Here is a 22,241-nt window from a genome sequence, read left to right on the forward strand (position 1 = left end):
AGGAATGTCACTCTGTCTGTGAGTCCCTCTGAAGCCTAGGATTGTGCTGAGTCAGCATGAAATGCTGGGCCAGCTATTGGCATGGCTGAGAGCTCCTCTGGTTCAGAATATCACCAGGTTCAGTCATCGCTGGGATTCACAGTCACTTAGCATCCAACTTTTAAGTTTTAAGCCACTTCCAAGTCTCGGAGTTTCCCTTTATCCCATATGGCACCATCTCCTGTCACTAACAGTGGGACTGAAGCCAGTGAGATGCTGCCATCTGCCTACAGTCTGTTGGCATGTGGGAGTGAGGCCACCCTGAGTAAAGCTGGCTGCCACCTTCCACTCTTTTCATTTAGACTGAAGCCCACAGGAAACATGGCTGCCTTGTATGGCAGAAAGGAATGGACAGGGCCCAGGGGCAACACAGACTCTGTGAAAGGAGGGTGGGGAGAGTGCGGGGAGCAGGACACCTGGGGGTGGAGGCAGGAGGCAGATTTAGGGGTTTCAATGGAATGGTGTGGAGAAGGATGTGGGGCAGGAGGAAGGCTGCGGGGAGAGAGATGTGAGGGGCAGAGGGCAGCTGGAGGTGGAAGGGAGGTTGAGAGGGACGTAGGGGGATATGAAGTGCAGGGAAGCTGAGGGGGCAGCAGAAGACAGCAATGGGGGTGAGAGATGAAGGGGATTAGGTGGCAGCCTCAGGTTGGTGGTGGAGGTGGGGAGTCCCTTCTAAGCATCCGGGGAAGGCAGTCTTGCCATGTTTCCAGATCTCGCCAGCTGATTGGGAGTCATGGGATTTTGCTGCATACAAAAGCATCAGAGGAGCTGCTGTGATGACACAGAAGCTCCTCTAATACTCCAGTTTTCAGGGGTGGACCAAGCTCTGTGCGAGAACTTCAGGGCTGAGGACACAGACCTGTCCTGCCACTGAGCCCTGCCTTCATGTATGTCCCTAGAGCAGAAAGAGGGTCCCAGGGCAGCAAGAGGCAGGGGAGGGAGAAGTTGGGAAACTGGTCATGCTGGGAACCAGGCAGAAGACAAGCCCACTTGTCCCAGTAGGCAGGGGAGTGGGGAGTCAGGGAAGTGATGGAGCTGGGTCCTAGGTGGTGAAGCCCCAGGGCAGCAGGAGGCAGGGAAGTGTTGCTATGGGTGAAGAGGGAATGAAGGGCAGTTCCCCCATCTCAGGGGTGAGAGGAGGGCAAGTGCAGTCTCCAGCTGAGCAGCCAGGGAGAGGGGTGTTTTGTGTGTGCATTACAAGGTTGACTTTTCAACCTGAAATTATCTCACACACATTGGAAGGGGAATCGAGGGCAGTTAAAAAGCCCAAAGACAGACCAGGGTGAAAACTTACTTTAGCAATAAATACAGTATTGGTACAGTGATAGACTCAACTTGGTGAAAGGCACCTTGGTCATAAGTTAGTTTCATTTTCAAATCAGAGAGAGCTGTCAGGCACTCAAGTTGTTGAGAATTTGTCTTTCAATTAATGTCTGCCTCAGAATGAAAATGGCTGCATGCTTTCAACATGAATGAAATGTGTGGTTCAAATTTCTGTGAAAACATTAACTGTCATAAGTTATTTAAAAAAGAAGTTGGAGGGAGGTGCGTATATCTGAGATAGATGATATGAGCCAAAGCTGTCACGTGTGCATACATTGCGATTTGACAATATACATGTTTTGCATTCATATTTGTAGCGGGGCCGTCACCAGGCTCTGGTCAGAAAGGGGTTAAATGCAGCCAATAGAGGCTGTTTGGGTAGTCAGCCACAGGTGTGGTTGCACCCAATTAGGGCACAGCTGGCGCTGATAAAAGGGCAGGCTGAGCAAGTGGGAGAGAGACTCTTGTGCCAGCTGGGGAGCAAAGGACCAGACTACCAGGGAGAGTAAGCAGGGTACCTAGGGCAGGGCTGGGCTGGGCTGGGGAAAGGCAGGTAGATCTGAGGAGCTCTGGCCTGGTGAGTCCCCAGGCTGAGGCCTTGCTAAAGGCCAGGGGAGGTACTAGGGCTGCAAGGAGGCAGGTGAGGCTAGAAAGGCAGCAAGTCCAACCCTTGCCAGTGATGAGTGGCCATAACAGACTGCAGTTTGCCCTTGAGAGAAGGGGCTAGATGATGACTGGCAGTAGCCCCTGAGAGAAGGTGGTGTCACAAACATACAGCTAAAGGTAGCAAAAAATCTCTCCTTTGCCTGTAAAGGGTTAAGAAGCTCAGATAACCTGGTTGGCACCTGACAAAAAGGACCAATAAGGGGAGAAGATACTTTCGAATCTGTGGGGGAAGGTGGGGTTTTTTTGGTTTGTTTGTTTTCTTCTTCTCTCTGGGACAGCGAGGAACCAGGGTAGGGAAAAATACATCTCCTAAGCCATACCTGAACTAAGTATCTAAGATTACAAATTGTAAGTTATGGGAAGGAAATGCATTAGATTATCTTTTGTTTTAGCTTGTGAATTTTCCCTAGGCTAAGAGGGAGGTTTATTCCTGGTTTGTTTGGTGTTTAACTTTAAAGTTTTGCTTAGAGGGGAATCCTGTGTCTTGAATCTGATTTCTCTATAAAATTACCTTCCATCCTGATTTTACAGAGGTGCTTCTTTTACTTTTTTTGCTTTTAAGAACCTGATGGGTTTTTAGTGTCCTAAAAACCAGTGGTTTTAGCTCACCTTGTTTACTCTCAAGCCTCCCCAGAAAAGGCGGTGAAGGGACTTGGGGGGATATTTTGGGGAAACAGGAACTCCAAGTGGTCCTTTTCCTAAACCTTTGTCTAACTCACTTGGTGGTGGCAGTGAAACAGTTCTAAGGATAAGGAAGAATTTGTGCCTTGTGGAATGTCAAGGTTACTTCTCCACTCTGAACTCTAGGGTACAGATGTGGGGACCTGCATGAAAACATCCTAAGCTTACTTTTACCAGCTTAGGTTAAAACTTCCCCAAGGTACAAACTATTTTACCCTTTGCCCTTGGACTTCCACTGCCACCACCAAAAGTCCGGGTTTAATTTTTGAGAAAGAGTTGTTTGGAAATGTCTTCCCCCCAAAAAATCCTCACCAAAACTTTGCACCCCCCTGCCTGGGGAAGGCTTGATTAAAAATCCTCACCAATTTGCATCGGTGACCACAGACCCAAACCCTTGGATCTTAAGAACAACGAAAAAAAACATTCAGTTTCTTACAAGAAAAATGTTAATAGAAGAAACAGTAAAAAGAATCACCTCTGTAAAATCAAGATGGTAAATACTTTAAAGGGTAATTAGATTCAAAACAGAGAGAATCCCTCTAGGCAAAACCTTAAGTTACAAAGACAGGAATATCCATTCTATTCAGCACAGCTTAATTTTCTCAGCTATTTAAAGAAATCATAATCTAACACATCTAGCTAGATTACTTACTAAATTCTAAGACTCCATTCCTGTTGTGTCCCCAGCAAAAGCATCACACAGACAGACAGACAGACCCTTTGTTTTTTTCCCTCCCTCCAGCTTTGAAAGTATCTTGTCTCCTCATTGTGGTCAGGTGCCAGCGAGGTTATCCTAGCTTCTTAACCCTTTACAGATGAAAGGGTTTTTCCTCTGGCCAGGAAGGATTTTAAAGGTGTTTATCCTTCTCTTTATTTTTGACATGCCCCCCAAATCACAGCTAGGTTGAAATGCTGGCTGAGATTTCTTCCTGGAGCTCTAGGAAAAAACAGAATTAATAAGACACATGCACCTTTAAATATACTACCAAGTATATAAAGACTAACAATATTTTCCATATCTCAAGGATGATTTTAACCAGTTGATTCTGGGAAACTTTCATGGGAGAGTGCATCAGCCACTTTGTTAGAAGCTCCTGAGAGGTGCTGGATGTCGAAATCAAAATGTTGGAGAGCTAAACTCCACTGAATAAGTTTTTTGTTATTTCCCATGGCGGTATGAAGCTACCGTAGCGCAGCATGGTCGGTTTGCAGGTGGAAACGCTGTCCCCAAACATATGGGCGTAGCTTTTCCAGAGCGTAGACAATGGCGTAACATTCTTTTTCACTGACTGACCAGTTGTTTTCCCTCTCAGACAGTTTTTTGCTGAGAAACACTACAGGGTGGAATTCTTGATCCGGTCCTTCCTGCATTAAAACTGCTCCCACACTATGCTCCGATGCCTCTGTAGTTACTACGAACAGTTTGTCAGTGTGGGGCCCTTAGTACAGGGTCAGACATGAATGTCACTTTAAGTTGGTTAAAGGACTTCTGACACTCTTCGGTCCACTGAACGGCATTTAGCTGTTTCTTTTTGGTTAGGTCTGTCAGTGGGGCGGCGATTTGGCTGTATTGCGGTACAAATCATCTGTAATAACCGGCCAAGCCTAAGAAGGATTGGACCTGTTTCTTTGACTTTGGGACAGGCCACTTTTGGATAGCATCCACTTTGGCCTGTAGGGGGTTGATAGTTCCTTGACCCACCTGGTGTCCAAGGTAAGTCACTCTGTTTAGGCCTATTTGACACTACTTCGCCTTAACCGTTAGTCCTGCCTCCGTTATGCGCTTGAAGATTTTTTTTTTGTAGATGTTCCAGGTATTCTGCCCAGGAATCCGAAAATATGGCCACATCGTCAAGGTAGGCGACTGCATATTCTCCTAATCCCGCTACGAGACCATCTACAAGTCTTTGGAAGGTGGCGGGTGCATTCTGCAGCCCAAAATAAAGTAAATTAAATTCATACAGCTTGACATGGATGGTGAAGGCTGACCTTTCCTTGGCGGATTCATCTAGCGGTACCTGCCAGTACCCCTTGGTTAAGTCCAAGGTACTGATGAACCGGGCCCGTCCCAGTTTCTCTAAGAGTTCATCTGTGCATGGCATTGGATAGTTGTCTGGGCGAGTTACGTTTTTGCGTGGACTACCATAAGCTAAATGCTGTATCTCCCCATCTGGTTTGGGAACTAGAACCACTGGAGATGCCCATGCACTGCCAGAGGGGCGGATTACATCCATCTGTAACATATCCTGGATCTCCCGTTCTATAGCAGTTTTAGTTTGAGGAGACACCCAGTAAGGTTGGACTTTAATTGGGTGAGCATTACCTGTGTCAATGGAGTGGTATGCCCGTTCAGTCAGTCCTGGGGTGGCTGAGAACATTGGTGCGTAGCTAGTGCACAGCTCCTGGATCTGCTGTCGCTGCATACGTCTGAGGGTCATGGAGAGGTTCATCTCTTCCACGCCACCAGCACTTTTCCCTTCGTAGTAGACACCTTCAGGCCACTCAGTGTCATCGCCTCTCTAGGCTGTAAACTGACAAACTTTTAATTCTCTGGAATAAAAGGGCTTTAGAGAATTAATATGGTATACCTTAGGCTTTCAGTTGGAGGTGGGGAATGCTATGAGGTAATTAACAGCTCCCAGGCGCTCCTGTACCGTGAATGGCCCTTCCCATGGCGCTTCCATTTTATGGGCCTGGTGCGCCTTTAAGACCATAACCTGGTCTCCTAGGCTAAGCTCAAGAGCTTGACCCAGTACTTAGTTGGAACTACCAACTGTCTCTGAGGATGCCAGTCTTCCTGGTGTCCACCAGAAAGAGTTTCCTTGTATAAGAGTCCTCCTTCTACAATAAACCTGGATCGATTAGAAGAGCTGAGAGGCAGTGGGTTGCTCCGTGCCGCCGTCCAAGCTCTCTGGAGGCTTTCATCTACTTCCTGTTCAACCTGGAACTGTTCCCTTGATGCTGGAGACTTCAGTTCCTCATTGGATTGTGGACCTATGCTTGGTCCCTCTGGAAGCAATATAGGGGATGGGGATGTTTCCATTGACTGTGAACCACTCTCCGCTGGTGCACTATGTTGGGGTTCAGGCTCTGGCTGAGCCTCTTGTGTAGGGTTATTGGCTGCTGCCGGTTCAGGTTCGGTGGGGCCCTCTGGGGTTGGGGTTGCAAGTACTGGATTCAGTGCTGGCAATGGGTCTGGTGCTGGTTGTTCCGCCGGTTCCGGTTCTGGGACTGGCTCTGTCTGGCTCTCTGGGACTGGATACGCTACGGCTGTTGCAGACATTGGCCTGGGATCCGGGTCCATCACCTCTGACTTGGTCCTGGTAGAAGTTTCCAGAACAGCGCTAGGCGTGATGGCTGGTTTAGTCTGGTTGCGGGTGACCATTCCCACCCTCTTGGCTGACTTCACATGATTGGCCAAGTCTTCCCCCAACAGCATGGGGATGGGATAATCATCATAGACTGCTAAAGTCCACGTTCCTGACCAGCCCTTATACTGGACAGGCAACTTGGCTGTAGGCGAATTGAAAGAGTTGGACTTGAAGGGTTGAATCGTCACTTGGATCTCTGTGTTGATTAAATTGGGTTCCACTAAGGAAGCATGGATAGCTGACACTTGTGCTCCGGTGTCCCTCCACGCGGTGACCACCTTCCCACCCACACTCACAGTTTCCCTCTGCTCCAAGGGTGTCTGAGAGGTATCTGTGCCTGAGGATCTCTTGGGTGATTCCGATGCAATGAACTGTAATCTGTTTGGGTTCTTGGGACAGTGGGCCTTTATGTGCCCTGGCTCGTTATATTTAAAACATCGTCCAGCTGATGGGTCACTGGGGCGAGGTGGGTTGCTGGAGAACGGTGTGGTGGGACGATAAGGTGGCTGGAGGGTTCCTTGCGGGGTAGGTGGGGTCTTGGGCGGCCCCCGGTAGTACGGTGTGGTCTGAGGTTGTCCCTTCAGGTATCCGTTCCAACTGCGACCAGTTTTTTTTCTTCTCTGCCTCCTCCACCCATTTGGCTGCAATCTCCCCCGCCTAGATCACAGTTTTGGGCTTCCCATCTAGGATGTATCTTTCTATTTCCTCAGGAACACCCTCTAAGAACTGTTCCATTTGCATTAGGAAGGGCAAATCTGCTGGAGATTTAACACTTGCTCCTGATATCCAGGCATCCCAATGTTTCACAATGTGGTAGGCATGTCGGGTAAATAACACGTCTGATTTCCACCTTAGGGCTCTGAACCACCGACGGGAATGCTCGGGTGTTAGCCGCATTCTGACTCTCACCTTGGTTTTAAACAGTTCATACTGGTTCATGCATTCCTTAGGCATTTCAGCCACCACCTCAGCTAAGGGTCCACTGAGCTGCGGCCTCAGCTCTACCATGTATTGGTCTGTAGAGATGCTGTACCCAAGGCAGGCCCTTTCGAAGTTTTCTGAGAAGGCCTCGGTATCATCGCCTGCCCTGTAGGTGGGGAACTTTCTGGGGTGGGAAGTGGTAGCTGGAGAAGGATTGCTAGGGTTTGTTGGTATATTCTGCTTAGCCTTTGCTGTCTCCATCTCCAGTGCATGCTGCTTCTCTTTTTCCTTCTCCTCCTCCACATGCTTCCTCTTTTTCCTTCTCCTCCAGTTCTTTGGCCCTTGCCTCCATTCCCATCCACATGAGTTCTATCTGTCTTTCATGTTCCTTTTGTTTTTCCTCAGCCTCAAATCTGGCTAATTCCAGCTTTTGTTGAACTGTGGAATCTGTTATCCTAACCTGTCTGTTTTTAACTAACTTTACACCCGAGAGTTAGACAGAAAAACAAAACAAAACAAAAACTTGGCTTGTAAAATTTTACTGTGCTGAATATGATACCTATATTCTCTGATAGTGATTGTCAACAGACAGCGAAATCCTAAAAAAACCCAAACCCTAACACATTTGGCTCCAGGCAAATAGGCAGAAAACCGCTCTAGTTGCTCTTAGGGGGGGAAAAAAACACGTCTTTGAAGACTGGTGAATTTCCCTGCAGGAGGTTAAACATCGTGCCTTTAGGTAGAGAAAACTCCAGCTCACAAAAGACAATTCCCTTTTCTCTCTGCTCTGGCCCCAAAGCAGAGAGAACGACTCCAACTACTTCCAGTTGGAAACCTGCTTTCCAGCAGCCCAAAGGAAAAAAAATCCCTTTTAAAATCTGTTTCTGGTTCAAAAAAATCTCAAAATGATTTCAAGTTCATCCCACCACTGCCACCATGTCAAGGTTCCTTCCCCACTCTGAACTCTAGGGTACAGATGTGGGGACCTGCATGAAAACATCCTAAGCTTACTTTTACCAGCTTAGGTTAAAACTTCCCCAAGGTACAAACTATTTTACCCTTTTCCCTTGGACTTCCACTGCCACCACCAAAAGTCCGGGTTTATTTTTTGAGAAAGAGTTGTTTGGAAACGTATTTCCCCCCCAGAAATCCTCACCAAATCCTTGCACCCCCCTGCCTGGGGAAGGCTTGATAAAAATCCTCACCAATTTGCATAGGTGACCACAGACCCAAACCCTTGGATCTTAAGAACAATGAAAAAAACATTCAGTTTCTTACAAGAAAAATGTTAATAGAAGAAACAGTAAAAAGAATCACCTCTGTAAAATCAGGATGGTAAATACCTCACAGGGTAATTAGATTCAAAACACAGAGAATCCCTCTGGGAAAAACCTTAAGTTACAAAAAGACACAAAGACAGGAATATCCATTCTATTCAGCGCAGCTTAATTTTCTCAGCTATTTAAAGAAATCATAATCTAACACATCTAGCTAGATTACTTACTAAATTCTAAGACTCCATTCCTGTTGTGTCCTGAGCAAAAGCATCACGCAGACAGACCCTTTGTTTTTCCCTCCCACCAGCTTTGAAAGTATCTTGTCTCCTCATTGGTCATTGTGATCAAGTGCCAGCGAGGTTATCCTAGCTTCTTAACCCTTTACAGATGAAAGGGTTTTTCCTCTGGCCAGGAGGGATTTTAAAGGTGTTTACCCTTCCCTTTATTTTTATGACAGGGAAGTTTTTAACCTAAGCTGGTAGAGATAAGCTTAGGGGGGGTCTTTCATGTGGGTCCTCACAACTGTACCCTAGAGTTCAGAGTGGGTATAGGGGGTTGGGGTTCCTCTGGGAGGGGAGACCCAGAGTGTGGCAGCACCCAAAGGTAAGGGGCACCAGGGTCTGTGAGGGGCATGGGGTCAGAGGTGATGGAGACAACAGGGCAGGTAACAGAGGGCAAGACACCAGCCCATAGAGGGCACTCCTGAGCTGAAGGAGCTAATTCCAGGACAGACCAGCAGGAAGTGCTGCACTGGTGAGTGCCCTGCCTTGCTACAATATTTGTTTTTTTGCTTAATATTTTCTTGCAGCAGTCACTATTGCTTCACAAGACTTTACAAGTTACACCCAAGCAATAGCACGGGCTTTCAGCTAGTCTCTAATAATCATATATGTATGAATGGGTGGCACAAAGCCAATCCCCATTGCAGGGCAATAACCTAAAAGTGGCCACAACTGCTCCAATTCCATCAAGGAAGTTTTAAAATAACACCTACCTCCTACATAGCACTATGTATTCAAGTGCCTGAAAGCCTTTACAAACACAAATGAAGTTAAGCCTCACAGACATAATCTGGGATAGGAAATTAACTGTTTTACAAATGGGGAAACTGAGGTACAAGGCATTACTGAATACAGAACCAGAACTGGAAAGAAAACCCATGTCTCCTGGTTCTGTGCTCTGACCACTAGACCCTGCCCCTTCCCCTCACAGATGTATCTGAGTAGGGAGGAGAGTGCTTAGCAGTGGAGAACATGCATCCCTAGTGGAGGATAAGGGAAATCAGAGCTCTTCTGGGACCCTATCCTTATAGCAGGAGAAAGGTAAATAGAACTGTCCCCATTTAGTGGAGACACTTGAAATAGAGTGAGGAATATGAGAGAGAATGGGATTTCCCACCATCTCCTCTTGGCTCCTCCTGGGTGGTGGGAAAGTGGAGCCACCCTCTGTAGCAGACAAGAATCCTTTGGAGCAACTTGGAAACATGCAAAGTTTTCTGGGATATGGGTTCACAGGAGGAATATATGGATGTGAGAGAAAAGAGATATAGTAGCCCAGCTGTAGGGCCCATGTTAGTCATGTTAAAGTCAACAGTTTGAACTCTTACCTGAACACAATATGCTGACATCATCAGTGTGGGAGCATGTGTCGTTAGGATGGGACACCCTGGGACAGTTTGAAAGGACAGTCTCATTCCCCACACATTGAAACTTTTCCTTCCAGATCAGATCATGTCCTTCTCCAAAATGTGCTGCTCCTATAGTAGCTACAGCCTGTCCACACCCTAATTCATTGCAGATAACAGAAGCTGTGTTGAAATCCAATTGTGAATCGCAGACTGTCTCCCATGTATTTCCATGTTTAACTTCAACACGTCCAGAGCAGGCAGTGTCCCCTCCAACCAGCCGGACCTCAATGCGACCTAAAGAGTCAATGCATCCATCAATGAACGTTGGTTATACTGACATCCCAAAACCTTCCCCAGGCCTTCCTGGGGATGAAATGAAGGGAACCTTCTTCTCTCAACAGCAAAGACATTATTAAATAAGCCCTTTACTCCATATGCCAGTTCCTGTGCTTCAGTGATGAGAGGGTTTGAATAAGAGCTCAAAGCCAAGAGGTAGCCAACAATATAATTCTCAGGTGTGAACAGAATGACACAAAGCAGAGTGTCTGACTGTCTCTCCCGGGGGAACTGGATGGGACTGATGAGTGTTTACATGGTCTTATACAATATTCCAGTTGAGGATGTACTTTCTGTTCCTACATTACAGGAAGGATATTGAAAAACTGGCGAAAGTTCAAAGAAAGAAAGCCTGGAGGCTTGAAAGAGGCTCAATCTGTGAGACTGGGAAATAAAGGAGAGTAAGGGGCAAGGAATAGCAAGTGTCTTCATAGGGGTGAGAACAAGGAACAAGGAGGAGCTTCATAATTCATAAGATCTGAAAATACAAAAATAGTGGCTGACAGTTCAGAAGGGAAAAGCAAAGGTCAGAGAGGAGAAATAATTCCCTAGCAGTGGAAGGAGTAGAGAGTAGGATAGACACAAAGGAGAAGTGACTGTCTAGAACAGACTAGATACAATACTAGTGGGAAGGAAGCAGGGGAATGTTCTGCGTGATGCCAGAAAGCGGAGATGTTCCAACTGCTTGGAATTAGGATCTTGTGTGTTGGTCTCATGCCAACAGAGCCTGACAGCTGGAACACTGGTTCCAGTGTGAAGTGCTTATCAGTTACTCTTATGGCTTGTCTACAGGGGATGTTACCTCACATTAACTGTAATTAGCTTTCCTTTAATTACCTTGTGTTCACATGAACCCTGTTCTCAGAGCAATTTATTTGGCATCTTAGGTTTCCATAACTAATCCTCATTGGAGCGGGAGTAGCTCCACTTCCCAATCAGTTTGTTCATTGTAAGATTCCTGTGAAATAATTCCTAATGCTGCTGACTGTCCTCCAGCTAGTGTCCCACACTGCATTGCTTCATACCTGTGTCAACCTACTTTGTGCCTGTTTGCACTCCACAGCTCTGGGATCATCTTGACCAGATGTACCCTCTCTGGTTAAATGCTGGCAGGCAGGCAGGCAGCCAGGAGCACCTCTTTTCATTACCAGGTGAGTTCACGTTCTCATAGCAACCATGGCCCCCCTGCTTCCACATGGACCCATGTAGAGGGCCAGGACTTGAATGGCCTGTCTGGAGACAAGCATGTCCAGTTCCCTCTGGATAAGAGTCAGCAGAATGCAGAATCTACAGGGCACTGTCAGGGAAAATGAAAGTGAGGTGGTGCTGGATCTCTACCGAGTCAGCGAAGGCGCTCCAGCAGGTTAGTAACTGCACCTGCATCTCTGCAAGCTGTCCTGAGTACAGCTGAATGAATAACTGAAATTTCTCCTGTTCCCACCCAACATTTGTTCCTTTTTAAATGTCTTTTCAAAATCATATTTCAAATCTTTCATTAGATCAGAAAGAATATTTGTTTTGTTTCTGCAAGAAAAAAACAACCATTCAGTTTGGGCTATAAATGAATCAGTTCTTCTTTCAGATTTTTTGGTTTGGCCATTAAACTGAAAAATCAATGATTTACTCAGCTGTAGTCAGTAAAGCCTGTAGAAGGGCAGAAGCAGTCACTAACTTGCTCCTGCCACTCCTCTACCCACCCTAGAAAAGAAGAGTCATCCATCTACCTCCCAACAGCTCCAAACCATACACATTTTTAAAAACTGACCTACAAAAAGCCTGCCCCCTCCTCCCCACACACGTGTGTGCACCACTCAAGTAAAGTACAGAAGGTCTGTAGAATGGGAAATAAATGGGGGAATATCTTACTATCTCAAAGGAAACCATGGAGTTGGAAGAGAAGATGGGAATAGCATTCCAACCTTATGGGAACAAGCATATTTTATCATTGTTGGCATGGAGACTATGAAGAATGGGACCATAAATGAATGTGCTTTTTCTTATTTCCCTGTGCACGTGTAACTGTGAAGAGGGGAGTTGTAGCGTGCAGAGAGTAGCTGTCAAATCTCAGGAAACGTAAGGAAAAAGCTGTAGATGATCTGTTCCATGGAGCATACAGTTAATCCCAATAGAGGGCCTTGAAAGCAGCTGGAAAGGGTTCCTGGAGCATGCACAAAAGATCAGAATGGTGCAGACAGCCCTTGGGAGGGACACAATGCAGACAATGCAAAGGCAAACAACCGTGATAAAGCACCTTTTGCTGCAAAAGCCAAGCACTGTGCCCCAACGCTCCAATGTCCTTTTAACTATGGAGAATGCACCATTCTGGGAGCACAATTCCAAACAACCTTAGCATGGTTCCTTCCCACTGCATTCAACCCCATAAGAGATGGAGAATGCTTTCTGATGCATCACCATCAGGGGTGAATACTCCTTGGTGGGGCTCTCCCTCAATACCCAAGGTTTGCGGTTTGCAGTTTGCATCACATTCCTATGGCCTGGTCTACTCCTAAAACATAGGTCACCTTAGCTACAGGGGTCACAGCTGTGGAAAAATTCACACCCTTAAGAGAGAGAGTACCATTTTTTGATAAACTCAAAATTAAATTCATTTCCATATAATGATAGAAGTGTAGGACTGGAATGGACCTTGATAGGTCATCTAATGCAGTCCCCTGCACCAAGACAGGACTAAACCTATGTCTTCATTGGCAGTTTTGTCAGTGAAACTTCTGTCGCACAGCGGTGTAAAAAAAACTACACCCCTGACTGACACAATTTGCACTGACAAAAGCGTTAGTATGGACAGGGCTGTGCCGGCGGGAGACGCTCTCCCACTGACATAGCTACTGGCACTTGTTAGGACTCATTTAATTATGCTGGCAGGAGAGATCTCTCCCGTTGGCATAGAGCAGCTACTTGGGATGCCTTACAGTTGTGCCACTCTAAGGTCTGCAGTGAAAACATAGCAAAGTATTATCTAGACCACCCTGACAGAGGTTTGTCTGACCCTTTCTTAAAAACGTCCAATGACAGAGATTCCACAACCTCCCTAAATAATTGGTTCCACTGCTTAACAAGTCTTATGGTTAGGAATTTTTCCCCAATGTCTAATCTAAATCTCTCTTGTTGCAATTTAATCCTTTTACTTCTAGCCCCATCTTCAGTTGTTAAGGAGAACAATTTAGTGCCCTCTTACGTATTTGAAGAATGATAGGATGTCCTTCCATCAGTCTTCTCTTCTCCAGACTAAACCAACCCATCTTTCCCCATCTTTCCTCGTAGTTGATGTTTTCTAGGCCTTTAATCATTTGTGTTGCTCTCCTCTGTTAGCTACCATTTTGTCTGGAAAAACTTAAGCAGGTCAAGCTCAGCCCATAAATTGCATAATACCTCCCACCCCATGCTATTAATTCAGAATGTAATCAAAGCAAAACTCCCTTGCTTGCTCACAGAGTGTTCATTAGCCACAACTTCCTGTGGCTTCCTACCAGAAGCACAAGGCACCCCCACTCTCTTCCCTTAACCACTTGGACCATTTTGCAGGGGATCCCTCTCTGCCTGCCCATAATTTTGAGAAGATTTATCTAATTCCTACCCCATCCATCCTCCAGGATTTCAACCAGGGTCTCACAGATATTGTGTAAAATCCAACATGCACTTATCACACCAGGCAAATTAGTAGTAGTATCATAGCACCTGGGAGACCTACTCATGGTCCAGGACTCCATTGTGCTAGGTGCTGTACAAATACAGAAGAGAAAGAGAGTCTCTGCCCCACAGAACTTCTAATCTAGGTAGAAGACAAGAAACAACAGAGGGATACTGACAGGGGAATACATGGTCAGCATGACAGATTGTGCTCTCAGCACACCAGCAGACTAACCATTGTCAAATTTTCACCTGGGTCAAATTGCAACTGTTGTCTTGTGTTTGCCTAGTGATGGATGGCAAAGATGGTTTCTGTTCTTGCATATATCTTCCAAAGTTCAATGATCTTGTTTCCAGAGGCAGGATGACCTTACGCTGTTCTTCCTTTTCTCTGGCCTTCCCATCCCCCTCCTGATTTCTATGCAAATAGAGCTTCCCTTGTTTTGGGGGACCCTTTGCTTAATTTCACTGGGGACAGGTAGATAGTTGCCTTCCCTCCTGCCTGGGAGAAACCCTTTATTCGGGCACACACTTTAAACCCCAATATCACTGAGAATCCATAATTCTTAATATAGTTGTAATACAGAGATTTCATGATATTATGTGGGTCATAATCTTTCATCGAGCATCTCACTCAAACTTTCATAATATAGTAATATTGTATATGATCAGTTGATTCAATTGCTTATTGCTTGAGGTTCAGCTCCCCTGTCTTTATAGCCCAGTAAACCTTTGCAATGTACTCTTTGAGAAGTAAAACTCAGAGCAAGCTTCTCTCGCCTGCTGCATTTGATGCCATGATGTCTCCTCCCCAACTTGGAGCTTCAGAGTTTTTTGTTTACCTAATATGTAAATGGACCTTTTTCATCTCTACCTGGTGACCGGGCTGGTCAGAGAAGCAAACACATTCCTTTGGCAGACCTGTTTGCCAACTCCCCCTGACATGCCTGGCTTAAACACACTTTAGTCATTATTCCAGCCTGTACTCATAACTCCTTGTATACACTTCATACGTACGATATGTAAGAATATCAATGATCAGTGACTTATTAGTTTTCCAGTATTGGACATGCCACCTATCAGACACAGATTATGACACCAGTGAATTGGGTACACTGAATTGGCCCGGAAATCTCAAACTCTTTACCTGACACCAGTGAGCCCCTTGCCCTCTGGCAGTGAGACGCTGTGAGTGTCACACCCACCAACTCTGTCCACCTCCACACCCATACTAACCACTTCTTCCAGTCCTCTCATGTCACCAGTCCTAGCTACAGCCAGGCCAGTAATTCTTGTTTTGGTTCAGACAGCAAACCAAAAAATCAGAAATAATATTTGATTCAGCCCTGAAACTGTTTGGAACTTGTCAGCAAATCAGAAGAGTCCGTTGTAGGTCATACAGAAACTGTGTGTGCTCCCGCTTATAACCTTTAGACAGTGATTAGGACACTTGTCTGGGAGACACTGGTTTGAATCCCTAGTAGGAGCTTGAATTCAGGAACTCTATCCCTGATCCACAGGTGAGTGTGCTACTCACCAGGCAGTGAACTATTCCAGGCTGGAATGCCCTCAGTGTCTCCTGTTGAAGCTGTTCCACTTTAAATGTTCCACCTCTGAAATTTAGGAAATGATTAGTGAAGGTACAGGTCACCACTGGGTGTGTGCAGGGGGAGGCAGTTTGGAGGGAGTTGGACTGGATTGGCCTGGGGCATGGCTGGGGAAGGAGTCCCAGGTCGGTCAGGGGAATGGGGGCCCCAGCTCAATGGGCGGCTCAGGCTCCATAACCAAGGTAGGGTGCAGCCCTCCAGTGATCTGCTGCTGTGACATATTTATACAGCAGCACAGGGCAGAAAACAGCAGGAACAAATTCTTACATGTTAAGGACAGGTTTCAGAGTAGCAGCCGTGTTAGTCTGTATTCGCAAAAAGAAAAGGAATGCTTGTGGCACACTTAAAGTTACTGTAACAACCATGAGCTAAAAGACTTTCAAGATTTTGGGACAGACAGATGGATTTTTTTCTTACTGACCCTCTTAGCAAATACCCATTGCAAACATTTCAAAGCACAACCAATATTCCCATTCCATTGTGACAAAAGGTACAAAGGCGGGTAGGAGCACTAAGGAATCACCAAGCAACCATGTGGCCTAGTATAGAGATCCCTGGACTGTGACTATTCCTAGCTCTGCCTCGGGACCTCTAAGTGTCCTTGAGCAAATCCCTTCCCCACTCTGTGCCTCAGTTTCCCATCTGTATAATGGGGATAGTGAGGGAAAGCTGTTTGTGAACTACTGACGAAAAGCACTATATACAATTTAGGTCTTTTTGTCATTACCTCGCTACAGTTTGTGTCAATTGCAAACCTAGGTGAGAACTACAACTGTCAAAATGATCACTAACTCTGACAACAAAAACTTCTCTTTCTTTTAAAAAAACAACAACAAAACCTAGGAAATTCACTGACGGAAACCTTCATTAGTGCAGGGGTAAGGTTGCCCGGAGGTATCTTGTGTTCTTCCAGAATGCTGGGTTCAATAAACTCAAACCCCTGAAAACATAATGTTAAGGTACACACCCATACAACATTAACTCTCCCCTCTTTGAGCTGTGATCCAATATAGTCATCAGACAAACATGCACACTTTGCCTTTGAAAATATCACTCAGGAAATAGGGCGCATGACAAGAGTATCACTGAAGCAAATGCATATTCTTTGTTAAGATACAACTTGTTTTTAGGTGAACTGTACTGAACAGCCTATACTCGCAACCCTACATCTGTCTTACACTCAAATACTCAGTGTACCCCAGAAAGAACCACAAACCTGTTAAATTTGACAACCCTTTTTCACCCTGTCACCCAATCATGCTGCTCCCCCAGCTCCAAAGAATGCACTGCCACACCCAGTCTTTTGGGAGAATGTTTATTTTCTTAACAGAAGTTAGAACATAAGAATGGCCATACTGGGTCAAACCAAAGGTCCATCAAGCCCAGTTTCCTGTCCTCTGACAGTGGCCAATGGCAGGTGCCCCAAAGGGAAGGAACAGACAGGTTATCATCAAGTGATCCATGCCCTGTCACCCAATCCCAGCTTTTGGCAAACAGAAGCTTGGGACACCATACCTGTCCATCTGGCTAATAGCCATTGATGGACCTATCTTCCATGAATCTATCTAGCTCCTTTTTGAACCCCATTATAGTATTGGCCTTTACAACACACTCTGGAAAGGAGTTCCAGAGGCTGACAGTGCATTGCGTGAAAAAATACTTTCTTGTGTTTGTTTTAAACCTGCTACCTATTAATTTCATTTGGTGGTCCCTTGTTCTTGTATTATGAGAAGGGGTAAATAACACTTCCTTATTTACTTTCTCTATACCACTCATGATTTTATAGATCTCTATCATATCCCCCCTTAGTCGCCTCTTTTCCAAGCTAAAAAGTCCCAGTCTTATTAATCTCTCCCCATACGGAAGCTTTTCTATATCCCTAATCATTTTTGTGGCCCTTTTCTGAACCTTTTCCAATTCCAATATATCGTTTTTGAGATGGGGCAACCACATCTGCACACAGTATTCAAGATGTGGGCATATCATAGATTTATATAGAGGCAATATGATATTTTCTGTCTTATTATCTATCCCTTTCTTGATGATTCCCAACCTTCTGTTCTTTTTTTTGACTGCCGCAGCCCATTGAGTGGGTGTTTTCAGAGAACTATCCACAATGACTCCAAGATCTCTTTCTTGCATGGTTACAGCTAATTTAGGCCCCATCGCTGCATGTGTAAAGTTAGGATTATGTTTTCCAATGTGCATTACTTTGCATTTATCAACATTAAATTTCATCTGCCATTTTGTTGCCCAGTCACCCAGTTATGTGAGATCCTTCTATAGCTCTTCGGAGTCTGCCTGGGACTTAACTATCTTGAGGAGTTTTGTATCATTTGCAACTTTTGCCACCTCACAGTTTACCCCTTTTTCCAGATTGTTTATGAATGTTAAATAGGACTGGGCCCAGGACAGATCCCTGAGGGACACCATATACCTCTCTCCATTCTGAAAACTGACCATTTATTCCTACCCTTTGTTTCATATCTTTTAACCAGTTACCAATCCATGAGAGAACCTTCCTCTTATCCCATGACTGCTTATTTTGCTTAAGAACCTTTGGTGAGGTTGGTAAAGGCTTTCTGAAAATCTAAATACACTATATCCACTGGCTCTCCTTTGTCCGCATGCTTGTTGACCCCCTCAAAGAATTCTAGTAGATTGGTGAGGCATGATTTCCCTTTACAAAAACCATGTTGACTATTTCCCAACAAATTATGTTCACCTATGTGTCTGACAATTTTGTCCTTTACCATAGTTTCAACCAATTTCCGTGGTACTGAAGTGAGGCTTACTGGCCTGTAGTTGCCAGGGTCACCTCTGGAACCCATTTTTTAAAAATTGGCATCATATCCAGTCGTTTGGTACAGAAGCTAATTTAAATGATAGGTTACAGATGGACAGTTAGTAGTCCTGCAATTTCACATTTGAGTTCCTTCAGAACTCTTGGGTGCATACCATCAGGTCCTTATTACTGTTTAGTTTATCAATTTGTTCCAAAACCTCCTCTAATGACACCTCAACTTGGGACAGTTCCTCAGATCTGTCACCCAAAAAGAATGGCTCAGGTTTGGGAATCTCCCTCACATTTTCAACAGAGAAGACCTATGCAAACACTTCATTTAGTTTCTCCGCAATGGCCGTATCGTCTTTGAGTGCTCCTTGAGCATCTCGATCGTCCAGTTAGCAAACCAACAGAAAAAGAAAATTTCATTCCTTGGTCTCAGGGACACCCCATCCAGGGGTCTCTGGCACTGCTGCTCCTGGCAGCTTCCCAGTTTCGGTCACCTCTGCTCCCTTCTTGGACCCTAGTTGCTTCCACAAGCCCCTGGCCCCTTGTTGGCGGGATACACCACAGGAGTTAACTCCACTCTGGTGTGTCTTCCCCTCCCCAGGATGCAGCCTGTCTAAGCCTATCTTCCCAAACTGCCCACTAGCAGCCCTTTACAATCCCAGGCCTAGCTCAGCCCTCTTCAATTGGCTGGATTGGACTCACCTACTCTGGTCCAGGGTAGCTGGCTTAGCCTATCCACAGGGACCAGCTACCCTGTGAAAATCCTCTTACAACCCATTCATCCTTATGTAGGACCCCCTGTCCATTCAATTACCTCCTTTAGTACCAATCTCCTTACAAGTTTTGATGGACAGGCCTGGGTTCTTTTGAATCTCACCTCCAGCTCAGCAGGGTTCAACTTCCTTATATTCTTCCCATATGAATTTATTTGGCAGTGCCTCCACTCTCTTTGCTCCTTAGAATCATAGAATCATAGAATCATAGAATATCAGGGTTGGAAGGGACCCCAGAAGGTCATCTAGTCCAACCCCCTGCTCAAAGCAGGACCAAGTCCCAGTTAAATCATCCCAGCTAGGGCTTTGTCAAGCCTGACCTTAAAAACCTCTAAGGAAGGAGATTCTACCACCTCCCTAGGTAACGCATTCCAGTGTTTCACCACCCTCTTAGTGAAAAAGTTTTTCCTAATATCCAATCTAAACCTCCCCCATTGCAACTTGAGACCATTACTCCTCGTTCTGTCATCTGCTACCATTGAGAACAGTCTAGAGCCATCCTCTTTGAAACCCCCTTTCAGGTAGTTGAAAGCAGCTATCAAATCCCCCCTCATTCTTCTCTTCTGCAGACTAAACAATCCCAGCTCCCTCAGCCTCTCCTCATAAGTCATGTGCTCTAGACCCCTAATCATTTTCGTTGCCCTTCGTTGTACTCTTTCCAATTTATCCACATCCTTCCTGTAGTGTGGGGCCCAAAACTGGACACAGTACTCCAGATGAGGCCTCACCAGTGTCGAATAGAGGGGAACGATCACGTCCCTCGATCTGCTCCTTCCTAGTAGGGTCGTATGGAAACTGGAAGGAAAATTCTAACCAGAGGGTAACCCCCACTTACTTGCCAGACACTTGGAGACTCCCAAGAAATAACACAAACACATACAATATATTCAACACAGTAATTACATTTCACAGGAGGTAAATATAGCACAACATGGTAAAAACACTGCTCTCAGGGTCACTGCTGCCCATGCTGATAGTACCCATTAGTTTCCCATGAATCTAAACTCCTCAGTCTCTGCACAGGGACTGATGATCACTGCTCTCAGGCATCCTCTTCATGCAGGAGTCAGGCTGCTTCTCCTCCCGGGATTTCCCCTCATCATAAAGGGGTGCAGGCCTCAAGATACACATTGCAATAACACTATTAAAAATCCTAACTTTAGTCTCCTACCCCTAGTGCTCAGACACACTTACGGCAGGCAGGCAGCTTTGACTTGCAGTCAGAGCAAAGCTTGCCATGTGGTGGTGGATTTTCCCTTGGTAGATGAAGCACTAATTCAGCCTGGCTGGGTGGGGAATATTCCCAATAAAACTCTTTAACCAGGGAGTCACCTTGAAAAGGGAAAGGCCCAACCTGAGGGGTGTTGCTGCCCAGGGGCCAGCTCTCAGGGGGACCCTGCATGCAGGCCTGGGACTCACCACACAGCCAGTCCTGACCTTTCCATTGCTGGCTCCAGACTGCTCCAAATTGGCTTCTCCTCTCTCTGTTCCCAGGCTTTCTCTTGTCAGTCACTTGACTCTGCCCCCCTCCTTTCTCTCATGGCCCCTCCTCTGAGCAGCGGGCTAGTAGCCACCTAAACACAACTGCTATCCTTCCCTGACCTGACACGGCACCTATCTCTCCGCTCTCTCTCTTGGTTGCCTCACACACTCGGGGTCTGCCCCCTGACTCCCAGGTACAGGTGCCTCTCCCTGCAGTACTAGCATACAGAGCCCCAGGAACCTAGGTAAACCCATCATTAAACACACAGACTGCCTTCATCTCCCACCAGGTGCATTAAGGAGGATTTTTGTTAGTGAATTTTAACTTAATTCCACAGTTACTGACATGCAAAGTTGTCTGTCCACAGGCAATAAGGAGTGTCTGGTCTTCATCACAATGAATGAACAACAGCCTCCTGTCTCTGAGAGCACCAGTGACAATAAATAGTGTGAGAAATGTTCAACTCTAGCAGTGACTGCAGGTCTACGTGCACACAGAGGTCTCTGGCCTCCATAGTGCTTTGTGTAGGCAGCTGCACCCAGTGTAACAGTGGTGTAAAGTAGGCCTGACACAGCTGTAGACAGCTGCAGCGGCACAGGAGCTAGCAAACAGAGCTGTAAACAGGGGAGTTTGAGTGGGAGTTCTGTTTGAGGAGAAGGTAGTTGTACTTGGTTTTGTATTTTTAGTATTTGTGTGTGTGTGTAGGGGCTTTGTGCTGGGAGAGCAGCTGAGCCCTGATTAGGGGGTGGGGCTTCTGACTAGAGGTCCTATAAAGGTAGCCAGCCAGTCATGCCGCGGCACAGACAGCTGCAGCAGCATAGGAGCTAGGAAACAGAGCTCTAAACAGGGGAGTTTGGAATGTGGTCCTTGTTTGGGGTTTGCTTTTGCTGGGGGGGTGTGGTCGTTTTGGTGTGGTTTGTGTTTCCCAGATTAACAGGATTTAGGTGGGAAGGCGATGACAGATACAGAGGCAGCTGTGGGAGTGACTCCTGTAGTGGAAGACGCATTGAGGATGACTGGATGTGGAAGCTGTGGTATGTACATGATCCTGGAGGGGGGAACCGGTAAGAGTTTTTTCAGCGTGATATGCCGTCTGATAGAGCTGATGGAGGAAAAGATCCGAGGTTTGGAGATGCAGGTGGAAAGTCTGGTTGAGTTTAGGAAGGGGTTTGAGCAGACGATGGAGCAAAGATATGAGGTATCTGAAGGGAAAGCTCAGACTCACGGATGGAAGCAGGGCTGGGGAATTTTGAGGGGAGACTGGGTGAGGAAAGTGGTCATTGGAAGCATGCGACTAAAAGAACCAGGCAGAGGAAAAGACGGGCTAGTGAAGGAGAAATAGAGCTTAGGAATAGGTTTGCAGAGTTGGAAAATGAAGAAGGGGCTCAGCAGGTACTTGTTGAAGGTGGAAGGGTAAGGAAGAAGAGAAGACAGGCTAGTCCTATAAGAAAAGCGGAAGAGTCAAGGGAGACTAGACCAAATATGAGCCCCAGGAGGATACAGGATGGGTTGAAGAGGATTATAAGGGAAAATAGGAATGAAAAGAACTTGCAGCCAGAGGGAACAGGGGAGAGACTGGAGAATAGCACCATCACCAGGAAAAGGCAGGTCTATGTGATCGGGGACTCTTTATTGAGAAGAATAGACAGGCCTGTAACTAGAGCTGATCCAGAGAATAGAATGGTGTGCTGTCTT

The 22,241-nt window shown here is 46.0% G+C and overlaps 2 protein-coding genes and 1 long non-coding RNA gene across 3 annotated transcripts in view; 1 reads left to right on the top strand and 2 right to left on the bottom strand.

Moving 5' to 3' along the window:
* Window positions 1-22,241, bottom strand: part of LOC119860485 (scavenger receptor cysteine-rich type 1 protein M130-like) — a 1,081,813-nt gene that overhangs the window by 184,479 nt on the left and 875,093 nt on the right. The window lies entirely within an intron of this gene.
* LOC122460107 overlaps window positions 1-22,241 on the top strand; it is a 109,741-nt gene that overhangs the window by 40,788 nt on the left and 46,712 nt on the right. The gene's annotated exons all lie outside the window — the stretch shown is intronic.
* Window positions 1-22,241, bottom strand: part of LOC119860592 (antigen WC1.1-like) — a 73,524-nt gene that overhangs the window by 40,131 nt on the left and 11,152 nt on the right. The window contains exon 3 of the mRNA XM_038414464.2: window positions 9,885-10,199. Within this exon, the coding sequence (XP_038270392.1) occupies window positions 9,885-10,199 (315 nt within the window). The remainder of the gene's footprint in view (window positions 1-9,884; window positions 10,200-22,241) is intronic.

Source organism: Dermochelys coriacea, chromosome 1 (genome assembly GCF_009764565.3).
Source record: "Dermochelys coriacea isolate rDerCor1 chromosome 1, rDerCor1.pri.v4, whole genome shotgun sequence".
NCBI lineage: Eukaryota > Metazoa > Chordata > Testudines > Dermochelyidae > Dermochelys > Dermochelys coriacea.